This window comes from Rhinoderma darwinii, chromosome 7, assembly GCF_050947455.1.
Source record: "Rhinoderma darwinii isolate aRhiDar2 chromosome 7, aRhiDar2.hap1, whole genome shotgun sequence".
In the NCBI taxonomy this organism is placed as follows: domain Eukaryota; kingdom Metazoa; phylum Chordata; class Amphibia; order Anura; family Rhinodermatidae; genus Rhinoderma; species Rhinoderma darwinii.
Genome location: NC_134693.1, coordinates 64,194,470 through 64,215,532, shown reverse-complemented (window position 1 = coordinate 64,215,532; position 21,063 = coordinate 64,194,470). Strand labels below are relative to the sequence as shown.

Genomic DNA, 21,063 nt, shown 5'->3' with positions numbered 1-21,063 from the left:
CAGGTCAGTGGCCACTTCCTGGGCTGAGAAAGCAGGAGCCTCTCTTTCTCAAATTTGTAAGGGAGCTACGTGGATTTCTCCACGTGCCTTTTATTTTTTTAAGACATTATCGTCCGCAGGTTCTTCCTTTGGTAGCAAGGTCTTGCAGGCTGTTGTCCCTCCCCGATGACTACTAGTACAATCTCGCATGCATGCTATCATGGGCGATAAGACAATAATTACTTACCGGTAATTGTTTTTCTGGAGCCCACAACAGCACTGTATATTCCCTCCCTTATAAGAATGGATTTGGTACTGAGAGTCTGTTAACTCTCTAGCCTTTCCACCATGTGGATGTCTATGGGTCAGGTTCCGGCCTAGGCAGAATGAGGATATAACTTATCAGATTTGGGTCCCTTTCATCTCTGCCTCTCGTGGTGTTATCTTTCAAGATACTTTTCCTTTTTTTTTTACACACTCCTCCGGGTACTTCCTTTCTTGCAAATCACTGAGTTGTGGAGGGGGTGTGAACCTTTTTATCTCCTCAGGTTCCCTGTCCTGGGTGCCGTCACGGGCTCCAGAAAAACAATTACCGGTAAGTAATTATGGTTTTCTAGCATTTTTCACATATAGTGGGAAAAACACCAGAAAAATGCATATTACAAATGTAATGAATAAAAAAAACAAAAAAAAAAAAAATCCTTGTAAAGTGCTATGAAAAATGCTGGAAATTCATGGTGCTTTTTAGCAAAAAAAAAAAAAATGTATGAAGGAGGCCTAAATACTGTTTATTTCTACACGTCCCAAGAATAAAAAAAGTTGGTGTGAAATTTACAAGTCGGGTTGTTTTCTACATAGTTTTCAAAATATTTTCTTCCCAATAAAAGACTTGGAGAAACATATTGAAAAGGAATTGCATGTGTGTGCTCCTAGGCCCCATGCACACGACCATAAAAATCATTTGTAATTGCGGGCCGCAATTACGGACGTATTCACTTCTATTGTTCATGGACACCTACCCATTTATTTATGGGAAGGTGTCCGGGCCGTAGAAGTGTACCGCAAAAGATAGGACACGTTCTATCTTTTGCTTTTTACGGTCCGTGCTCCCATACAAGGTATGGGAGCACAAGCCAAGAATGCGGCCAGCTGTCCACGGGCAGCCTTGCCCGCAAACGCAGCCCGTGATTACGGGCACGGCCATGTGCAAAATAAATATCAGAACAAATATCAATAACTAAAGCAAGGTCTTAGTCTCAATAAGTTAATGTTTATTCAAATCTAGCACATTTGAATTACGTTGCGTAGATTTGCCTTTCCCCGTTCAGCTTGAAAGTTTAATTTTCCAGTTTCCAAGGCATCTTCAATTGTAGTGAGAAAATACTGTATACTAAAAAAAAACTAATTATTTCTGTTCCCCACCAGTTGGATGACACAAAACTGCTACACATAACCTTATCATACTAAACATCCCTGAACATTACCCTGGATATTGCTTCATTATAATTAACACTTGTGTTTTCTTTTAAATAAATTACATTTTATATAAAATGTGTTCAATTTTCCATAAAAAATTTTTTTTTTACATATGAAAGTTTGAGTTTATTCGGCAAAAATTAGTTGAACAGTGAAGTCGAGGGCTTTGACAAGTGGATACACGACATGGTAGCGATTGTCTATTTATTTTTTGAGTTGCACTAAGAGAACTTTCCAGCTTGTGGTGGAGGTCCCAGGAATCCTCCAGCCTGCTTGGTAGCAGCCCGTGAGGGCGCAAGTCCCAGCATCTTCTGGATATTCTGTGGGGAAACAAAAATTACACTTAAGACATGACTTTTCCTTGTTGGCTTATAATTTACCCAATTTAGAATAAAAAGCATTTATAGTCTAGGGTTTATTAAAATATCACCAAACGTGGTTTTGATGCAATAACCAACTTCAGTGTATACATAGAGCATAAATCCAAAAACAGTAAATTGCTATATATTTAGTTATATAAAAGATGCTGAAAGGCTTAGTTTGGGATGATGCACATATTCATGGCTTCAATAGCTGTGGGTAGGGAGGCTGGCATTATAGACAGTGGTAAGTATAACTTTTTAAAACGATTTTTCTAAGAGTTGTACTTTGTTAAAAGCTGGTAAGAAAATACACTAATATATTTCCTTTACTAACTATCCCCCGGTAAACCATGTGCTAAACCAGCAGCCGTGGGTAAAAGTTTTGCTCGTCAGCTCAAAAGGCGGCAATGCAAAATAGATCTCCTCCGCCTGGATCTCCACAAAGAGAATCAATCCCTCTCAAGAGCTGCATCAAATGCATCTTAATCAGCCAACCAGAAACCTTCTCTGTACTGATGAGGAGCAACAACTCCAAAACAATAGATAAATACAGATCAGCAGCACAGGATCAAAAAAATTCAAGTCGGGTGCATGCCTCCTGGGTCACAGTCCAAAAATGACCCCTCAATTTGGACAAAAAGAAAGTGAGGCAGCACTAGGGATGTCACGGTACCAGAATTTGGACTTCGATACCGATACTTCGTTTAGTATTGCGATTTCGATACCAATTTCAATACTTTGCCAACAGTAATAAAAAAAAAAATCTTCAGTTTTCTGATGTGAGGCGCGAGGTGTGATGATGAATTTTGAACGCGCCTCACATTAATAGTAATTAATCCCATCATGTTGCTCAGTGATATTGGGTTAATGTGTGAGGTACATGATGGGGTTAATTACTATTAAATGTGAGGAACATGGAGGATAAATTCATCGCACCTCGCGCCTCACATTAATAAGTGATAGAAAGCCGTGTTTATTTCATTTTTTTACAGCGCACACATCATAAATGATGCAAAAAAATTGTTGTGCGCGCCATTACTGAATGTGTGAATATTTTATGTATTGAGACTTATTTTAATGTTTATTGTAAAAAAGGTGAATGTGTATTTTTTTAAATTTAACAATACTTTGTTTTTACATTATTTTTAAACTTTAATGTACTGACATATATCAGATATGTGTCAGTACATTAGCCTGTGGACAGATAATACACAGGCAGTTGTTAGGACATACTTGGGTATGTCCTAACAACATGAAATATGGTAAGACAGCCCTGGGGTCCGTCAATAGACCCTGGGCTGTCTGCCCATATATGGTATGGCCCTCGATCGCGTCACAGGAATTACCTGTGACGCGATTCAGGGGCATCCCCCCTTCTAATTTTCTCCTGAATGCTGCAGTCCGCTGTGATCGCAGCATTCAGGGGAATAACGGTGGAGATGAGAGGTTGATCTCCGCCGTTATAGAGCGGGGCTGCGGCTGTGTAATACAGCCATTGCCCCGCTCCTGACAGGAAGTGCGCGCGCGGTCAGTATGAGGAGGTGCGGCCGGCGCTGTTCAGGCACCGAGGACAGAACATGGGGGTGTTTTGTAGAGCGCCCGCCATGTTCTGTCTCCAGTGCCGCCGCTCATTAGTGCAGCGCCGGCCGCATCATCCTGACCCCGCGCACTTATCATGACTCAGGAGCGGGGCTGTGGCTGAATTACACAGCCGCGCTCCCATACATTCATGTATTACTATACTGAGCTGTGCGGCTGCGCAGCTCAGTATCGAAATACAGGAAATAGCGGTATCGAACCGTTTAGGGATGCACAGTATCGAAACTTCGATGCACCGTGCATCCCTAGGCAGCACTACCAAATATTTGGAAAAAGATCCTTTTATTCCACGTGCAACGTTTCAGCTCAGTGTGAGAAAGGCTCACACTGAGCTGAAACGTCGCACGTGGAATAAAAGGATCTTTTTCCAAATATTTGGTAGTGCTGCCTCACTTTAACTCCAAAACAATGATGTATATAGATGGGTGTCCCAGGTTTGGCTATTAAAGAGGCTCTGTCACCACATTCTAAGAGCCCCATCTCCTACATAAGGTGACAGTACTTTTTATTTTAAAAACGATCTATTATTACCACTTTATTAGCGATTTTAGATTTATGCTAATGAGTTTAATGCCCAAGTGGGCGTGTTTTACTTTAGAGCAAGTGGGCATTGTACAGAGGAGTGTATGATGCTGACCAATCAGCATCATGCACTCCTCTCCATTCATTTAGTCAGCTCATAGGGATCCTTTTAGATCAGTATGTGCTGTCTTATACTAAAACATTAACAATACTGAAGTGTTTAGACCGTGAATAGACATTCCACGGGATGTCTATTCAAAATCCCTGCACTTCGTTACGGTTTCTGTGGTACTTACAGCAGAGCAAGCGTAATCTCGTGAGATTACGCTGTAGATGACAGGTTACAACGAGATTACACTTGCTCTACTGTAACTACCCCATATATGGACAGTGACATTATAGGCTTTGAGACCGGCCATGAATTCGGCTTCTCCAGGAGCTGCATTCCCGGCCGGGAAGGTGGTTGTGCGTCACTATCTACATAGGCATTTGCACTTTATCAGCGGGCACTATCAACAGTAGGCACTGTGGCACTAAGTTGGCGCTATCGACAGTGGGCCCCATCTACAAGGGCACTGGTGTTTTACGGGGGTTGGGACCAGAAAAACCCTGACAAACGGGCGTTAAAAAAAAAAATGGATGGAAAACGGATTACAAACGGCCATTAAAAACAGTTGACAGCATGGAAAGGGATGACATTTTATAGACACACTGATGCAAAACGGCCATGAAATACAGACAGTTGATCAGTTTTTGATGGCCCTTTTTTTCACGGTCGTGTGAAAATAGCCCAGACAAACCAGGCAGCCAACCTACCAGGCAAGCTATTAACTATTATCTCTGCAGAACTTGGTCTATCAATAAATACTACTGATATAAGGACAGATCTGTTTTGCACAAAACTAAACACTTCGGAATTGGAGTATAGATTACTCAAGATTAATTCTAAGGATCTTAAAGAGTCATGTACACACAGCCAATGTCCAAAAATAACAGGATAAGATGCCATTAATAGACCACACCTAATTTTCTATTCCCACAGTCTGGGCCACTATGGACAGGAAAAGTCACAAGCTCAAACACAGGATTTGCGTGCTTCCCTGAGAAGGGAACATGACAACAGATGAAGCATCCTTAGCTGCAGAGGAAAGTGTCATTGAGAAATCGGAGTAGGATGTGAAATTAATTTAAGGCTGTATTTAGGTTATAAAGTGCCTTATATCAGGTCTGGACAAAATCACATCCAGATTTAGGAGCCAGATCTTAAAAGTTACTCGATACAGACAAACAGGGGATCGGTACTTCCCATGAATGTTTTATTCAATTATAGCATGAATTTATTACCAAAACAAGAACAATGAGGCCTCTTCCTCCAACACTAAACATTCATGCCTGTAAAGATGGACACCATAATGGAAAAGGGACAGAACCAAATAAAGTCAATGGGTTGCGTCAGGCGCCGATGGTGTCCATCATGCAAAGGATCCGGTGCGTCCGGTATTTGTTGTTCTGCTCCTATGACTGAGCAGATCAAGGTGAATACCGAACGGAGATGTAATAAAGTCTTATCCAGATTAACAGCGGTCATGCAGAAGACACTTTTTATGCCGATTCATACATTCAACAAGTATACATGTATATCTATAATGTCCAGACAGTTTACATAAAGTATCTGCTGCATAATATTGTATATTGCTCTGTGTCAAACTGAATACATTACTATCCCAAGATTGATCAAGCTGTACTTTTATTCACAGTAGAATATTGCACCAGTGTTCTCCGTGTGTCATACAGACAGAAAGAAACTGCAGTGTGAGGAGCCCCCCCAAATATCTCATCTCTTCCTGGACTTCACAGATCTAACCCTCTCACCCTCCAAACGTATGGATGATTGTGAGTGGATCCACGTCGTCCAAGTGATAACCTCACTTACCTGCCGGATAGACATAGTGCAGAGTATGTAGAGGAATATAAATGAGCAGTCCGTATAATCTTCTCCCAATAGGTTCCTGTGCGATAGTCCTTGAATGTAAGACAGGGGGACAAAGGGTAGTTTTGCCACAACACGCCCATCAAAACTGAAAAAAAATTATATATAAATGATGTAGAAATAATTGAAAAGCTCTATGAATATTACAAAAACAATTGCACTATATTTTATGATCTACTATAATACACCTGATGTTCAGATCAAGTTCTACTTGAAAAAAAAAAAACACCTGCATTTTAAAGATAATCGACTACTAAAATCCAACTAGGGCTCGGGCCGCAAAAGTGGTGATAATGTGAATATCTATGTGCATGGCTTAAACGGCTCTCTCTGCACCATGATATTCAATGTAAAGTGTAGTATAGCAGAGACAGGCCTCCTCAGTGCAAATATAGAGTTTAAAGGAACTCGAGTTTAAAGGGAATCTGTCACGTTGAACATGCTCTCCTCTCTGCAGGCAGCATGTTATAGAGCAGGACCAGCTGAGCAGATTTATATATCTTTTTATGCCAGAAGATACAGGATAACCTGTAATTTAATTGCTATAAGCCCCGCTAACTCTGGGCTAAAGAGTCCAGTGGGCAGTCTCAGCCCCTGATTGATAGTTATTTCTGTATTCACACTCATACAGGCAAGGTTGTAAATCATTGGTTGGGACCGCCCACTGGACTCTTTAGCCCAGAGTTAGTGAGGCTTAGAGAAATTAAATGACAGTATGTTATCACATAAAACTCTACATCAATCTGCTCAGCTCCTCCTTCGCTATAACGTGCCTCCCACAGATCAGACTGCATGTGTGACAAGACAGGTTCCCTTTAAAGTGGGGCTACAGCCCTGTATAATTGAGGAGCACTTCTCTTTCTTAATAAGAGAAGAATCTGTGATAATCACTCCATTATGTTCTCACTTGAAGCACAACGGCCTGCATGGAATCTCATACTTACAGGAAAGCGAGCTGTGAACAGGCTTCCTAGCCGACAATTACTACATCCACTTCTAATGACACGTTTCCCTGCCTAAACATTAAACCAGTTCCTGCGTAGAAGAGTCGTGCTTTCCCAAACAGAAGTCATGTGTAACCCACCCTCAAACACCTGCCGCATACTCATTTTATGTGGATACTTAAATAGGCTTTACCGCGGAAACGCCTGCACTCCAAATTAAAGATATATTACGCATCTCTACTCGCCAGCTTTCTTTAACACCTAGGTTGTACCCACACAGCCCTAGGACGCACCCAGTTTTAACCACTTTATCTGCAATTTTAAACACCATATTAAATCTGGCCATTAGGCTATGTTCACACCACGTTTGTGCTTTGTAAGATGCATTATTTTTACACGCAGACAACTAAAAATAACTACAAATCCATAAAAAAAAAAAAAAAAAAAACAGAACACGCTTTTTTTTTTCCTTCTATACCACGAGCTGACATTTCAGGAGGAAATAGCCATTTAAATAAAATGAGACTTCAAAATTCATTGATGTGTGGACTGATCGATGCTGCACTAAATATACAAGATAAGGATTCATCCATCTATAGAAATGACAGAGGCGGAATGTAAGAAAGAAGCGGACATTTTGCTAGGACAATTTAGGAATTTAAGTATTGTGTTACCGAATCAAATGCATTACATAACTTACATCGAGTTGAACATGCCCATCAAAGCCGTGAAGCAAAAACCAATTGCAAACATAGACTTCATCCGGACCTACAGGGGAGCAAATACAGAACTCTTATATTGGCACATATGAATAGCGGTGTCGTACAAGAAAATAATATAATGACCAAAAAAAAAACAAAAAAAAAAAACAACACCAATGGAACACCTCAAATTTTCCAGAACAAGAAAATATGTTGTGTCTATTATTAAATATGGCGTGTAAAGCAAACGCATACTAAATGGACTATTGTGTAGGTTTCTTATTGTACCGGTCTGCTCTAGGTATGGAATCTGCACTGGCATCCGCAAATTGTCATAACTCGCCGTAACTATAAGGCCTTGTATACACAATGCAGATTATGCAAGCATTTTTTTTTATAAGCCAAAATCGGGAACTGTACTTCAACAGAAGAAATATATGAACGAATGCCTTAAAGTGTCTCCTCTTCTACTACTGGATTAAAAAATGCATGCAAAACCTGCACGGTGTGGCTAAACATTGGTTCAGCACACTAATCTTAGGACGGACAATATCACAGCACTCCTGTGAATAACTCCGTTCTTCACTTTACCACACTGGTTTTCATTTTAAAATCTTACATTTTCTCTGCCCATCTCAATATGCCATTATGTGTGTGCACTGGAGTACTAAGAATATTCCTGACAATTAAATGACTGGTATTTGCATTTATCAGCAGTTTCCCCCTCTGCAGGCTCCTTATCGAATAGTCAGTTTTTCATGTACTCCGCTCAAGGAGGGGCAGTAACTAGCTGCGGTCACGTGTCCCATACACAGAGAAATAGGGAACCGGATCTCCTCTTCCCTCTCATACAAACAAGCAGCATGGAGGACATACCCTGAATCCTCCACGGTGGAATACAAACCCTGAATGCAAGATCTCACGTTCTCAAAGTACGCTAACTGGGGTATTAACATAGAAGTTAACGATCGGTAAGCAGTTCGCTTTCTTTGAGACAGAATGCAAGATCTCAGGACAACCAGCGAGATCTCGAGTTCTGAGATTGAATTCTGCCGTGGTGGATGCGGGAGGGCGCAGGGGATGTTGGGATAACCCTAGCCGGAAGTTTCAAGGACTCGGCTAAGGTAAATAGTGAAAGTATACTTATATGGATGCTATAGTTGGATTTTTTTTTAATAACCTATTTAGAAAATGATTAATTTCTTAACCCTTTCAGGACCAGACTAAGTTTCGTTTTTTTCCTCCCCACCTTCCAAAAGTCATAACTTTTTTTTATAGCTTCGTTGACAACCATACGAGGGCTTAATTTTTACGGGACAAATTGAACTTTCGAATGGTACTATTTACTGTGTGATGTTCTGGGAAGCTAGAAAAAAAAAACAGCAGTTCCACCATTTTCTTATAGGTTTTGTTTTTACGGAGTTCACTGTACAGTGAAAATGACATTACCTTTATTCTGCAGGTCAGTATGATCACGATGATAACACATTTATATAATTTTTGTTAGGTTTTAATTCCTTTAAAAAAACAAACCGTAAAAGTTTGGAAAGAAAAACAAGACTTTTGCATCGCCATATTGTGGCCCCCGTAACTTTTTTATATTTCAGTGTATAGAGCTGTGTAAGGAGTCTTTTTGTACAGGGAAATATGTCGTTTTTATGGATACCATTTTGGGGAATGTCTAGAATTTCAATCAATCACTTTTAATAAAAAATATTGGGGGATTGAAGTGGCAAACAAAAAAACTGATTCGGCCATTTTGATATTTTTTCTTCGCCACGGCGTTCACCGCATTGGTTAAATATTTTCGGACACTGGGATACCTAATGCGTTTGTGTTTATTTTTACATGTGATCTAGGGAAAGGGGATTTAAAAATAAAAAAAAGTCACATATACTAATGTATATTAATTGGTGTCCCCAGTTAATAAACCAACCTAAATAAGAATTTTTGAAAGATCCAAAGCTTCTTTATGGCCCGGATGTATATCGCCAATGGTGGATTATTGTTAAAGAAAAAGGGAACATGAGGACAAGAAGTATTGGATCAATAAATTAGATGAAAACCCGGCTGTGGTAGGTATAATTTACCATACAGGGATAGGGCGAACGGTCCCTTTAGAACACCCTATATAACTTGTCAAATCCCACTTGACTATTGGATGTTTATATATATATATATATATATATTGGATGTTATATTCTTCGGAGAACTTTATTGAAAGCTTGCCAGGTGGGAATAAAGAGGGGTAGTAAAATAAGCAAGTCTGAGTTATAAACTCCGTTACGAAGACAGCAAATTCTCATCTAACTGCTGTCAGCGCGAGCACTATAGTATGTGCTGGCAGTTTATATTAAGGCCGACTTCAATAATTCATTGAATCGCCAGGTGATGTGACAATCGCACTTCCATCAGAAAATACAGTGCATTATATGGGCTGTTTCTTACATGCTCTTTTATCCACTCTTGGTAGTAGGTGCTCGTTGTGTTGGAACTTAAATATTATCAGCAATAGAGTTTGTGCCGTGATATAGGTAAAGTGACCATTCAGTTCGAGATATTTCTGGCTTGTATTTCAAGCAGTAATCCCAACCAGTCAGCTTGGTGGAGTGTGAAAAGACAGTTTGGAATGTACATCGTTCATCTCATTAGAGGGAATTATGAACAGTTCCAGATATCGTGTAATATTGGCACACAACCTGCAGACGTCTGCTAAAAAGCTGAAAAAGAATTTCACCTATCAGCACGACAACGACCCGCAGCATACCGCCAAATCAACAAAAGAATGGCTTCATCAGAAGAAGGTCAAAGTTTTGGAATGGCCCAGACCTGAATCCCATTGTAAATCTGTGGGGTGACCTGAAGAGGGCTGCACACTGGAGATGCCCTCGCAATCTGACAGATTTGGAGCGATTTTGCAAGGAAGAGTGGGCAACGATTGCCAAGTCAAGATGTGCCATGCTGATAGCATTCAGTCTTTTTGGGTAGAAGTCTGTCAAAGTCAAAGGGTAATTCAAGAAAGTATTCGTTGGGTGTGCATATTTATGCAACCACATTACTTTTGGTCTTTATTTTAATTTTTCCACCCTAAGGGTATATTCACACAGAGTTTTTTGCAGGCTGAAAATTGCGCCTCAAAATTCCATTGAGCGCCGCGGGCAAAAACGCCGCAAAAAAAACCAAAAAAAAAAACACGCTTTCTCTACCTCCGATTGATGTCAATGGGAGGTCAGTGACGTAAACGCTAAAAAGATTGGGCATGTCGCTTTTTCCGGTAAAACTGGCTCACGGGAAAAAAAACCTGCCTCCGCCTCCTATTGAAATCAATGGGAGGCATTTTGGACCGTTTTTTGGCGAGTTTTCCGACGCGTTTTACGCATCAATAAACTTGTCAATCAACTCTGTGTGAACAGGGCCTAAAAGATTTCAGTTTGTTTTTCAATACAATTGTACAGATTATAGGTGACATTAAAAGGTGGAAAAAGTTCTGAAATTATTCATCTTGGACTGTTTTTGTAACATGACAAAAACCTGGCATTTTAACAGGGGCGTGTAGACTTTTTATATCGTGTGTGTATATATATATATATATATATATATACACACACACACATACATACATAAATTTATTCTTCATTTCAACTTTAAAAACTTCTTTTTATTTTTTAAGCCCCCTTAGGGGCCTTGAACCGATTATGATTGGATCGATTATGCCATAGACTGCAATATTACAGTATTGCAGTCTATGGCAAAATCGGTGCATTGCTATTGAGACGTGCCACAATCAGAGCTCAATAGCAATATTCCTATGGCAGGCCTGGGAGCATTCAGAAGGCCAGCGGCTGCCATAGGGACACAGCGGCTGCCATAGGGACACAGCGGCTGCCATAGGGACACAGCGGCTGCCATAGGGACACAGCGGCTGCCATAGGGACACAGCGGCTGCTGCAATCAGCCCCAAAGTGAAAATGAAAGTAAAAACCTCTCAGAATGCCGGTGGTCACATACGACCTCGGCATCTTAAGACTTAAATGCTTGCGATCAGAGATGTCAATGGCGCCTGCTTTGCATCTGAGCGAGCGCCATTGTGAAATAACCCTCTTTCGCCGCTAGACTGGCTATTCACGTTGGGAGAGGAATAAGGGGCTAGTGAGTTATCAAATAAAATAGGCCCCCCTTTTCCAGTGACAAGTACACTTTAACTCCCATACGGCTAAATACGTCCCAACCGTCGATGCCCTGTGCAGTTCAACTGTCGATCCAAGTGGACAGAGAATAAAAAAAAAGTGTTTTCGCATTTTTAGTGATTTGTCTGCTCATAATAAAAATGAAAAACATGGAATTAAATCAAACTAATCTAGAAAACGAAAGCCCCATAAGTCTTATGAAAAAAAAACCAAAGTAAATAAAGTTGTGATATTAGAAATGGTTGCAAAGAAGTGCATATCAAAAATAGAAAATTTGACCTGGACACAGGGACATCAATGATCCTTGGCCATGAAAGGGTTAAATATAACAGGCAGTTGTTTTTTTACACGACTTTACGCTTGTTTTTTCATGTGGACTAACCTCTCCATCTATTGTATTTGCAAGTGGTGGATATCTAACCCCCTAGTACCGAAGGTATTTTAAACCTAAACGACCAAGCAATTTTTTTAATTTTTCCATCGTCAAGTTCAAAGAGCTAGAACTTTTTTATTTTTCCGTCGACATAGCTGTATAAGGACTTGTTTTTTGCAGGACAAGTTGTATTATTTAGTAGCACCGTTTTGGGGTACATATACTTTATTCATAACTTATTAACTTTTTTTTGGGGGGGTAATGGAAAAAAAATTCTTTTTTGCATCTTAAATCTACACCGTTTACGGTGTGGTATACATAACTTTATTCAGCAGGTCATTATGATTGCGGTCATTCCATGGCCTAACAGGCATTCACCCCCGGCTGCCATAAAAACCATCGGAACACCCGTGATCATATCACGGATGTGCCGATGGGGTGAGAGAGGGAGCCCCCTCCCTCTAAAACCCCTTAGATGTGGCGCTCGCTATTGAGCACTGCATCTAAGGGGTTAAACGGACGGGATCGTTGAAGATTTCGATCCTGGCCGTTAGATTGGAGCAGAGCAGCTCTCTCAGCTACTTCTGGTAGCTGAGAGAAGGGAGCTTTTACTGCTCCTGGTAGCGCTGCTTTATTCTGATACAGTGCCGTAAAAAGGCTACTGCATCAGAATATAAACCCTTAGTGACCAACATAAAAACACATACGGGCGGTCACCACGGGCGGTCACCAATGGTGTAAGATAAATGTAAAATAGGAATATTGATTTCAATAATATATTAAAAGGCTATGTAAACATTTTTTTTTTTTATAAATCAAAGTTTTAGTTCGTTTAGAACAACTTTTTAATTGGGTTTTGTTTAAAAAAAAAAGTTGTACTTTTTGAGATAGTTTCTATGAATCCTAAATACAGGATTTAAAAACAAACTGTACTTTGCCGTAAAAACAGATTTAGTCAGGTCAGCTGTACTGACGGCTCAGCTGAAAGCTGGAACATGTCTGACATGAAGGATCCAGGAAAGAAGAAAATAACTTAATCTGGTGCTGGCTTGTTAAAAGGAAACGATGTTCCAACTTTATTCAAGAAAAATGTAAAAGATCCGATATATGAAGAGGTGGTTGCATTGAGTGCCTACGCGTTTCGGACAGTACTCCTGTACTTACTCACGGCATGTGATCACTTTATTCTGCGGGTCAATACGAATACGGTGATACCAAATTTATACATGTTTTACAAGGAAAAAACATTGTTAAAAATAAAATTTGTTGTCGCCATATTCTGAGAGCCATAACTTTTTTTTCCGTCGATTAAGGGGTACGAGGGTTTATGAATTGCGGGGCGAGCTGTCGTTTCTATTGGTACCATTTTGATCACTTTTTATTTCATTTTTTGTGGGAGATGAAGTGACCAAAAAAAAATACAAAACAGTGATTCTGGAGGTTTACCTTGATGGTTCACCTTGATGGTTTAATAATGTTATATTGTAATAGTTCAGACTTTTACGGACACGGCGATACCAGCTATGTTAATTTTCTTTACATTGCGCTTGGGGTAAAATGGGGGGTCTTCAAAAAAATATTTTTTTTATTAAAAAATTTGTAACGGTACTTAACTTTTTTTTTTTTTTACTAGTGCCCCCTAGGGGACATGAACCAGTAATCGTTGCATCGCTTGCATGATATATTTCAATACTAAATGTATTGCAGTATATCATTATACTGACAGTCTGCTATGAAGCCCTGCCGTTAAATTCAGACATGAACATCATTGTCTTCTGTTTTGACTGTTACTCACCATAGACAAATCACGATTATTATTCTTGAGCTTCTCCTCTTGACGTTCTAAAATAAAAAAAAGTTCGACTTTTATTACATTTTAGCAAAGAAAATGCAACTACTCTGAAGTTACTTCTGTAATGATGGGGTTAATTACAATTAATGTGAGGCACATGAAGGTTAAAAATTCATTACACCAGAAAATAGATTTTTTTGTTATTATTGTTGGCAAAGTATCCTTTTGGTATAGAGAATCGCAATACTACACAATGTATTGAAATCGAAGTCTAAATTCTGGTATTGTGACAACGCTACCTACGACATACACGTCACAACTTGTATTGCTACAAATAATGGTTTGGTTTATGGGACAACTGGTTATTGTTAAATAATCTGGATATCAGACTTCTCAATCAAATTTAAAGGGGTTGTCCACTACCGGAAAACTGATGACCACCGGATAGGTCATCAATATACAATCTGTGGGGGTCCGAAACCGGACGTCATTGCACAGCATGCAATGTACAGAGCCAGAAGCAGTTTGCTCCGTACATTGCATAGCGGCCATGCTGCAGCTGCGCTCCTATTCACTTGAATAGGAGCAGAGCTGCAGTACGGCAGATATTCCATGACCGGAGCAAACTGCTTCCGGCACGGACCTCCAGTGCCGAAGGCAGCCCCATTAATATCTATTGTCAGTCTCTGTGCGTCCTGCTTCTCCCGCCTACACTGGCTTGTTAACAATCATACAGGGAAAGCCGTCAATAACTGCGTGGGAAATGTAATCATGACTCGTAGGTTTTCTTTACGGGTCCTGGCAGCATTTAAAGAGGCTCTGTCACCAGATTTTGCAACCCCTATCTGCTATTGCAGCAGATCGGCACTGCAATGTAGATTACAGTAACGTTTTAATTTTTAAAAAACAAGCATTTTTGGCCAAGTTATGACCATTTTTGTAGTTATGCAAATGAGGCTTGCAGCAAATGAGGCTGCAGCAGCATCAGCGTTTGCAGGTAAGTCGATGTAGCTACTTACCTGCTAACGCCGATGCTGCTGCAGAATCAACTGAAGCCTCTGGTGCCGATGTGTCCTCGCTCGTCTGACACGATGCAGGACCTGTGAGTGACGTCACAGCGTGATCTCTCGAGAACACGGCTGTGTCTGCACTGCCAGAAGCTGGGCGTTCTGAAGAGAAGTGGATGATACTTCTCATCAGAACGCCCAGCTAGTAAAAGTATTAAAAACGCCCCGATGTACGCACATAATACACGCCCAGTTGGACTTTTACTTTTAAACACACCCACTTGGACTTTTGCAAGCCTCATTTGCATAACTACAAAAATGGTCATAACTTGGCCAAAAATGCTCGTTTTTTAATAGTAAAAACGTTACTGTAATCTACATTGCAGCGCCGATCTGCTGCAATAGCAGATAGGGGTTGCAAAATCTGGTGACAGAGCCTCTTTAAACATCATTTTACATGACATTTTTTTATTAAATCCGAAAACTTTATATCAGCGAGCTCAGCATCTCCACCTCTATCCTAGATTGTCCTCAGATTGGGGAGAATAGAACTGACTGAGCCGCTATAGGTGAATGCATATTGCAGGGCTGCATAACAAAGCAATGTTACCTATCTTCTTCTTCTGCGTGCGCCCAGCTGATTCTGTTATGGCTTCCTTTTTCTTTTCCACTGCAAGAAAAAAAAAAGTGGCAGTGAACATTTACTGTGTTGTACCGTCACCCAATATCATAATTGTTTCTGACTATGCTTGTAGGTATCAGAGACACCTGCATCTAAAGATCTTCAGCTCTCCCATTTCCAGGATGTAAACATGCAGAGCCGCTAATACGTGTATATCCAGCTGCCTAGGAGATGGATAGCCCTGCAGAGCAGCGCTCTGTTCACACATGTAGAAATGTTTACCGACAGAAAATATATGTCAGAGACTATGTATGAAGGACAAACTGCTGCTCTGACCAGTGAAAAACTATGCAGACTTATGGCCCTTTTACACTGGGCGATTATCGGGCAGAGAAGCGTTCATAGAATGCTCGTTGACGATAATTGTCCTGTGTAAACGGATCAGCGATCCGCAGATGAACGGGCAAACGCTCGATCATCTGTGGTCGTATCGTTTTAAAAAAGTGAAATATTATCGTTGTCGACAGCACATCTCCCTGTGTAAACAGGGAGACACGCTGCCAACATGATAGTAACATATGGGGACGAGCGATTGTAGTAACGACCGCTCGTCCCCATCCATAGTTCCATGTGACAGGAGCAAACGAGCGCTGATCAAAGATGCCTCGTTGATCGGTGCTCTACACCAGTCGAATATCAGCAGGTGTAAAAGGCCCTTAAGATCAGGAACGATGCCTCCATTTTTAAGTTTCCTAATTTCGTACAAAAGTGGGGCTCCTGTTTGTAGCAGCAGTGGTAGGGATTTTTTTTAGTTAAACTATTAGTATATAAAAGATTACACATTGTTCTAATTTTTTCACAAGTCAGGAAATATTATAAATTAGATTCTAATTTATAACATTTCCATGTGCTGGTCACTAGAGGAAGCAATTCCCAAAATTGCAGCATTGGCATGAGGTAAAGCAACCTCATTGATTTATGCTGCAAAATTGGAGAAGACACACACGCTCTAGTGTGCTCAAACAATCCCTCCTCCTTTATCCTGGCTAGTGCCAGGAGAAAGGAGGGGGTTGAATGTTCAAACCTCCTACACTGTGTGCCGCCATTTTTTGAGTGAATGCACAGTGTAGGAGGATTAGATACAGTGGTAATCACACAGTATAACACGAACATACACAAACATAACTTACCTGCTCCTGCCGCCGCCGCCGCTGCCTCCGCTCCTAGTCGTTGCTTCTGAACATATGGACGGAAGCCGCGACCGGAAGAGTCATCTTACTGTCCGGCCACGGCTTCCGGCCCACATGAAAATGGCGCCAGATGTCGCTCGGCCGAAGACCTTCCTTTTGGACTGTGTGGGAGCGGCGCATGCGCCGTTCCCACACAGACGGCGTATGCTATAGTGAATGGAACGGCTCCCGTTCGCATTCTCTATGGGGACGTATGTGCCGTATTCAATCTCTGTATGTGTCGTTAATTGACACATACAGAGATGGGAAAAAAAATGGCAGCCCCCATAGTGAAGTAAAAGTTAGAAAAAAGTACAACACAAATAAAATTTATTTTAATAACATACTAAAAGCAAAAACATATAAAAAAAATTTTTTCGTGACACCTTCCCTTTAACTCATTATACATTTACCTCTGGGCTGACACATGTTACATTTACGGATAACGCTAGCAATGGGAGGACTTACATTTTTTACTTTGCTTTTCCACTTCAGCTTTTAACCGCTTGTATTTATCTGTTCTGTAAACTAGAACCCATGTAATACCTAAGAGAAAAATTATAAATGGTTAGTAGTGAACAAGGTCACAATATCACATCACAATACACGCGTTTACACACAAAAAAACAAAACGTCTCACTTGTAGCGATTTTACACTGATAACAACCAGCGTATATTACAAAAAAGTGGCTGCGGCACATATACCACCCGAAATGCTCAGGAGCTTCACCATAACACAATCTCATACACGAATAGGGAACAAGTTATTCACGATACTGGAACGTATATGAACTCAGTCCATCTTAAATTCATTATTTTGTAGCGGATTTCATACCTACAGAAAAACGCTGAAGTCTATCCACGCAATGTTTTGTGGAACTCCTCCCCCTTCCTCACGTGTGATAAAACCTGGCCCGCAAGCGCTGATCTCGGGGACTGACGTGCGGTGTCGTGACGTGTGCAGACTTAAGGCCCTTTTACACTGGGCGATTATCAGGCAGACAAGGGTTAATAGAACGCTCGTTTCCGACAATTGCCCTGTGTAAACCCTAAGGCCCTTTTACACCGGCCGATAATCAGCCGGTGCAGCGAGCACCGATAAACGAGACATCGTTGATCGGTGCTCGTTTGCTCCTGTCACACGGAGCTATGGATGGGGACGAGTGGTCGTTACTCCGATCGCTCGTCCCCATACGTTATCATCATGTCGGCAGCGCGCCTCTCTGTTTACACAAGGAGAGGTGCTGCCGACAACGATATTTTACTTGTTTTTAAAACCATACGACCAGCAGATGATCGAGTCGTTTGCTCGTTGATCTGCTGATCGCTGCCCCGTTTACACAGGGCAATTATCGGCAACGAGCGTTATATTAACACTTATCGCTAATCGCCCAGTGTAAAACCCCCTTTACACTGATTTTTCTATCATTACATTCTCTACTGCTTACAAAATCAATCATATAGGCGTCCGGGCTACAAATAATCACATTTTTTCAGCCAATTCAAAGTTCTGAGGAAAGTGGAGATTGTATTCACCAGGACAGATGGGTGGATTAGTTTATTCTATGGACTAGACAAATGGATACACTTATCTCTAGTCCTAACCATACAGGGCAGCCTATAGGGACGAGTGTATATAAAGCAGACTGGGTACAAGCTCAGAACTTCTATCTACTTACAGCTCTGACTGCAGAATACACAGCTATATGGAAACAGTCATCCATATGAGGAGACTGGGTCATCTATGGCCTTCCTATCTATCATAGCGACAGCTGGAGGCCATGGACGATACCATTATTTTATATGGACGCCCTCATGTAACCTGCAGCACAGCCGGGATAATGTATAATACAATCTTGCTAATAGTACGCCTATATCCTGGAACACAGGCACCGTAGCCGTGGATTAGGATCGCGCCCATTCATTGCATGTAATCCTGCAGACCCTCGTTATCCCACACGACGCACTCACCCTCCGCCAGCAGCGCCGTGCACACCGAGATAAACACGATCAGCACGGTGTCCGCAAACATAGTAGTCATGATGCCGGATCCGACGAGACCAACGCCGCTGAAACCAGTCAGCACTGCAGCCCTGACGTCAGCTGCCGGAAGTGAGAGGAATGCTGGGAGCGGAAGGACAACTACTCCAGGACGCCGGGGGTTGGAGGGTTGGTAGAAGTTCTTAGAAAAGGTTGGATTTCAGTGGTGCGTGCTGAGGGTCAGTCAGAAGTCATAAACTAATAGAGCTACGTTCACACTTGTGTCTTTGGGATTTGCATTGTTTCCATACAGAATAGTAAACCTACATTATCCGAGCTAGCCAATAATGCATACACAAGACTAAGGCCCCATGCTCACAAACTTATTTTTTTTTCCTCCCGTCAGGCCTCATGCACACGAACGTATTTTTTCCCTCCCGTAAATACTGGCGTAAATACTGGTCCGGTGTCACACGTATTCGACCCGTATTGCACCAGTATTTACGGACCCGTGTGAGTAAGTCTTTACCGAAGTGTGGGGAGTGTTATAGACATCGCATCCTGGCTGGAGGTGATGTCTATTCACTCTCAATGTGGGTATATGTGACAGCACAGCATGATCTCGCAAGATGACGCTGTGCTGAGTATGAATGGAGAGAAGTGTATGACGCTGATTGGTCAGCGTCATACACTTCTCTTTACAAAGCCCACGTGGTCAGAAGTTTAAAAACGCCCAGTTGGGCATTAAGAAACTAATTAGCATAAATCTAAAATTGATCATAACTTGCTTAAAAATCGTTTTTCCAAATAAAAAACAAGTTGAAAATTAAACCTGGCAAAGAAAAGGGACCACCTGGCTTGATGTGGATTTAAACATTGTGCCGACTGTAAGTAGGTAAGGTGGTCAGTGTAAATGACAACTGGATGTGCGGTCCCTTCTAACAGATGTCTCCATTCTTCTAGGGCCAACTGGATCTCTAGGAGTTCACGATCTCCAGTTCCTTTCTGCTGCCAAGAATAGTTTAGAGAAAAAGCCACAGGAGACTGCTTTTCCCCTTGAGTTTTTTGGAAGAGGAGTGCTCCATCACCAATGGAAGAGGCGTCAACCTCCAACAAGAAGAGACGGAGAAATCTGGATGATGTAGAACAGAGACAGAGTGAAGGACCTTTTAAGCTCTGAGAATTCAGATTCGGCTTTAGGGGGCCAACTCCTTGCATTTGCTCCCTTTTTGGAGAGGGCAGAGATGGGAGCAGTAAGCAAAGAGAAATTAGGCATAAATTGTTTGAAGAAGTTCGCAAAACCCAGAAACCTCTATAGCATGAAGACCTTGAGGACAAGGCCAATCAAGAACGGACTTTACTTTTTCCAGCTCCATCTGGAGTCCATGATCAGAGACAATATAGCCCAGAAAGAGTAAGAAATTACTTTCAAAGATGCATTTCTCCAATTTAGCATAGAGGTTGTGCCCCCTTAATCGGGACAGGACTTGGCAAACATGCTTCCAGTGTGTCGTCAGATTAGGTGAGTAGATCAAGATGTCATCCAGATAAACCACCACACAGACATACAACAGATCCCGGAATATATAGTTCACAAATTCCTGGAACACAGCTGGATCATTACACAATCCGAAAGGCATCACGAGATATTCATAGTGACTGTCTCGGGTGTTGAATGTGGTTTTCCACCCGTCACCCTCGCGGATACAGATCAAGTTATAAGCCCCGCGGAGATCCAGTTTAGTGAAAATCTTGGCTCCACGAATATGGTCGAAGAGCTCAAAGATCGAGGCAAGGGGTACTTGTTTTTGACAGTGATCTTATTCAGACCACGATAGTCTATGCAGGGCCGGAGGGATCCATCTTTTTTCCCTACAAAGAAAAATCCAGCTCCAGCTGGAGAAGTTGACTTCCTAATAAACCCCTTCTCGAGGTTCTCCTTGACATATGCTGAAATGGCTTGGGTCACAGGCAGAGAGAGAGGATATACCTGTCCACGAGGAGGTGAAGTTCCAGGAAGCAACTCAATAGGACAGTCATATGGATGATGCAGAGTCAAGTTTTTGGCCTGCTTCTTGCTGAACACATCAGAATAGCAAGCATCTTGCGGAGGTAGACCGGGGAGTGACTGAGACACTGGAGGACGTTCAGGATGAATCAGAGGCAGACAGCTGTGTTGACAACAGGGTTCCCACTGAAGAATTTCTCCAGAATTCCAGTCTAGGATGGGAGCGTGCTTGCGAAACCAAGGTAGTCCCTGCAAGATTGGATTAATAGCCTCGGGTAAAACGTAGAAGGCT

At 41.5% G+C, this 21,063-nt stretch overlaps 1 protein-coding gene across 1 annotated transcript; it reads right to left on the bottom strand.

The window, feature by feature from the left end:
• Positions 1-1,229: 1,229 nt before the first annotated feature.
• On the bottom strand, positions 1,230-18,905 carry TMCO1 (transmembrane and coiled-coil domains 1). Its single transcript, XM_075832262.1, has 7 exons — positions 18,755-18,905; positions 17,252-17,329; positions 15,543-15,602; positions 13,929-13,975; positions 7,573-7,640; positions 5,872-6,016; positions 1,230-1,775 (listed from the first exon to the last, which is right to left on the bottom strand). Exons 1-7 carry the CDS (start codon positions 18,822-18,824, stop codon positions 1,677-1,679), a joined length of 567 nt encoding a protein of 188 aa, XP_075688377.1. The 5' UTR covers positions 18,825-18,905; the 3' UTR covers positions 1,230-1,676.
• Positions 18,906-21,063: the final 2,158 nt, after the last annotated feature.

Coding starts and splice junctions, on each gene's coding strand:
- TMCO1 (XM_075832262.1), bottom strand. CDS start 18,824: ATGACTACTATGTTTGCGGACACCGTGCTGATCGTGTTTATCTCGGTG. Junction 13,976..15,542: donor CACGCAGAAGAAGAAGATAG/GTAACATTGCTT, acceptor TTTTTATTTTAG/AACGTCAAGAGGAGAAGCTC. Junction 1,776..5,871: donor GCACTATGTCTATCCGGCAG/GTAAGTGAGGTT, acceptor GTTTCCCCACAG/AATATCCAGAAGATGCTGGG.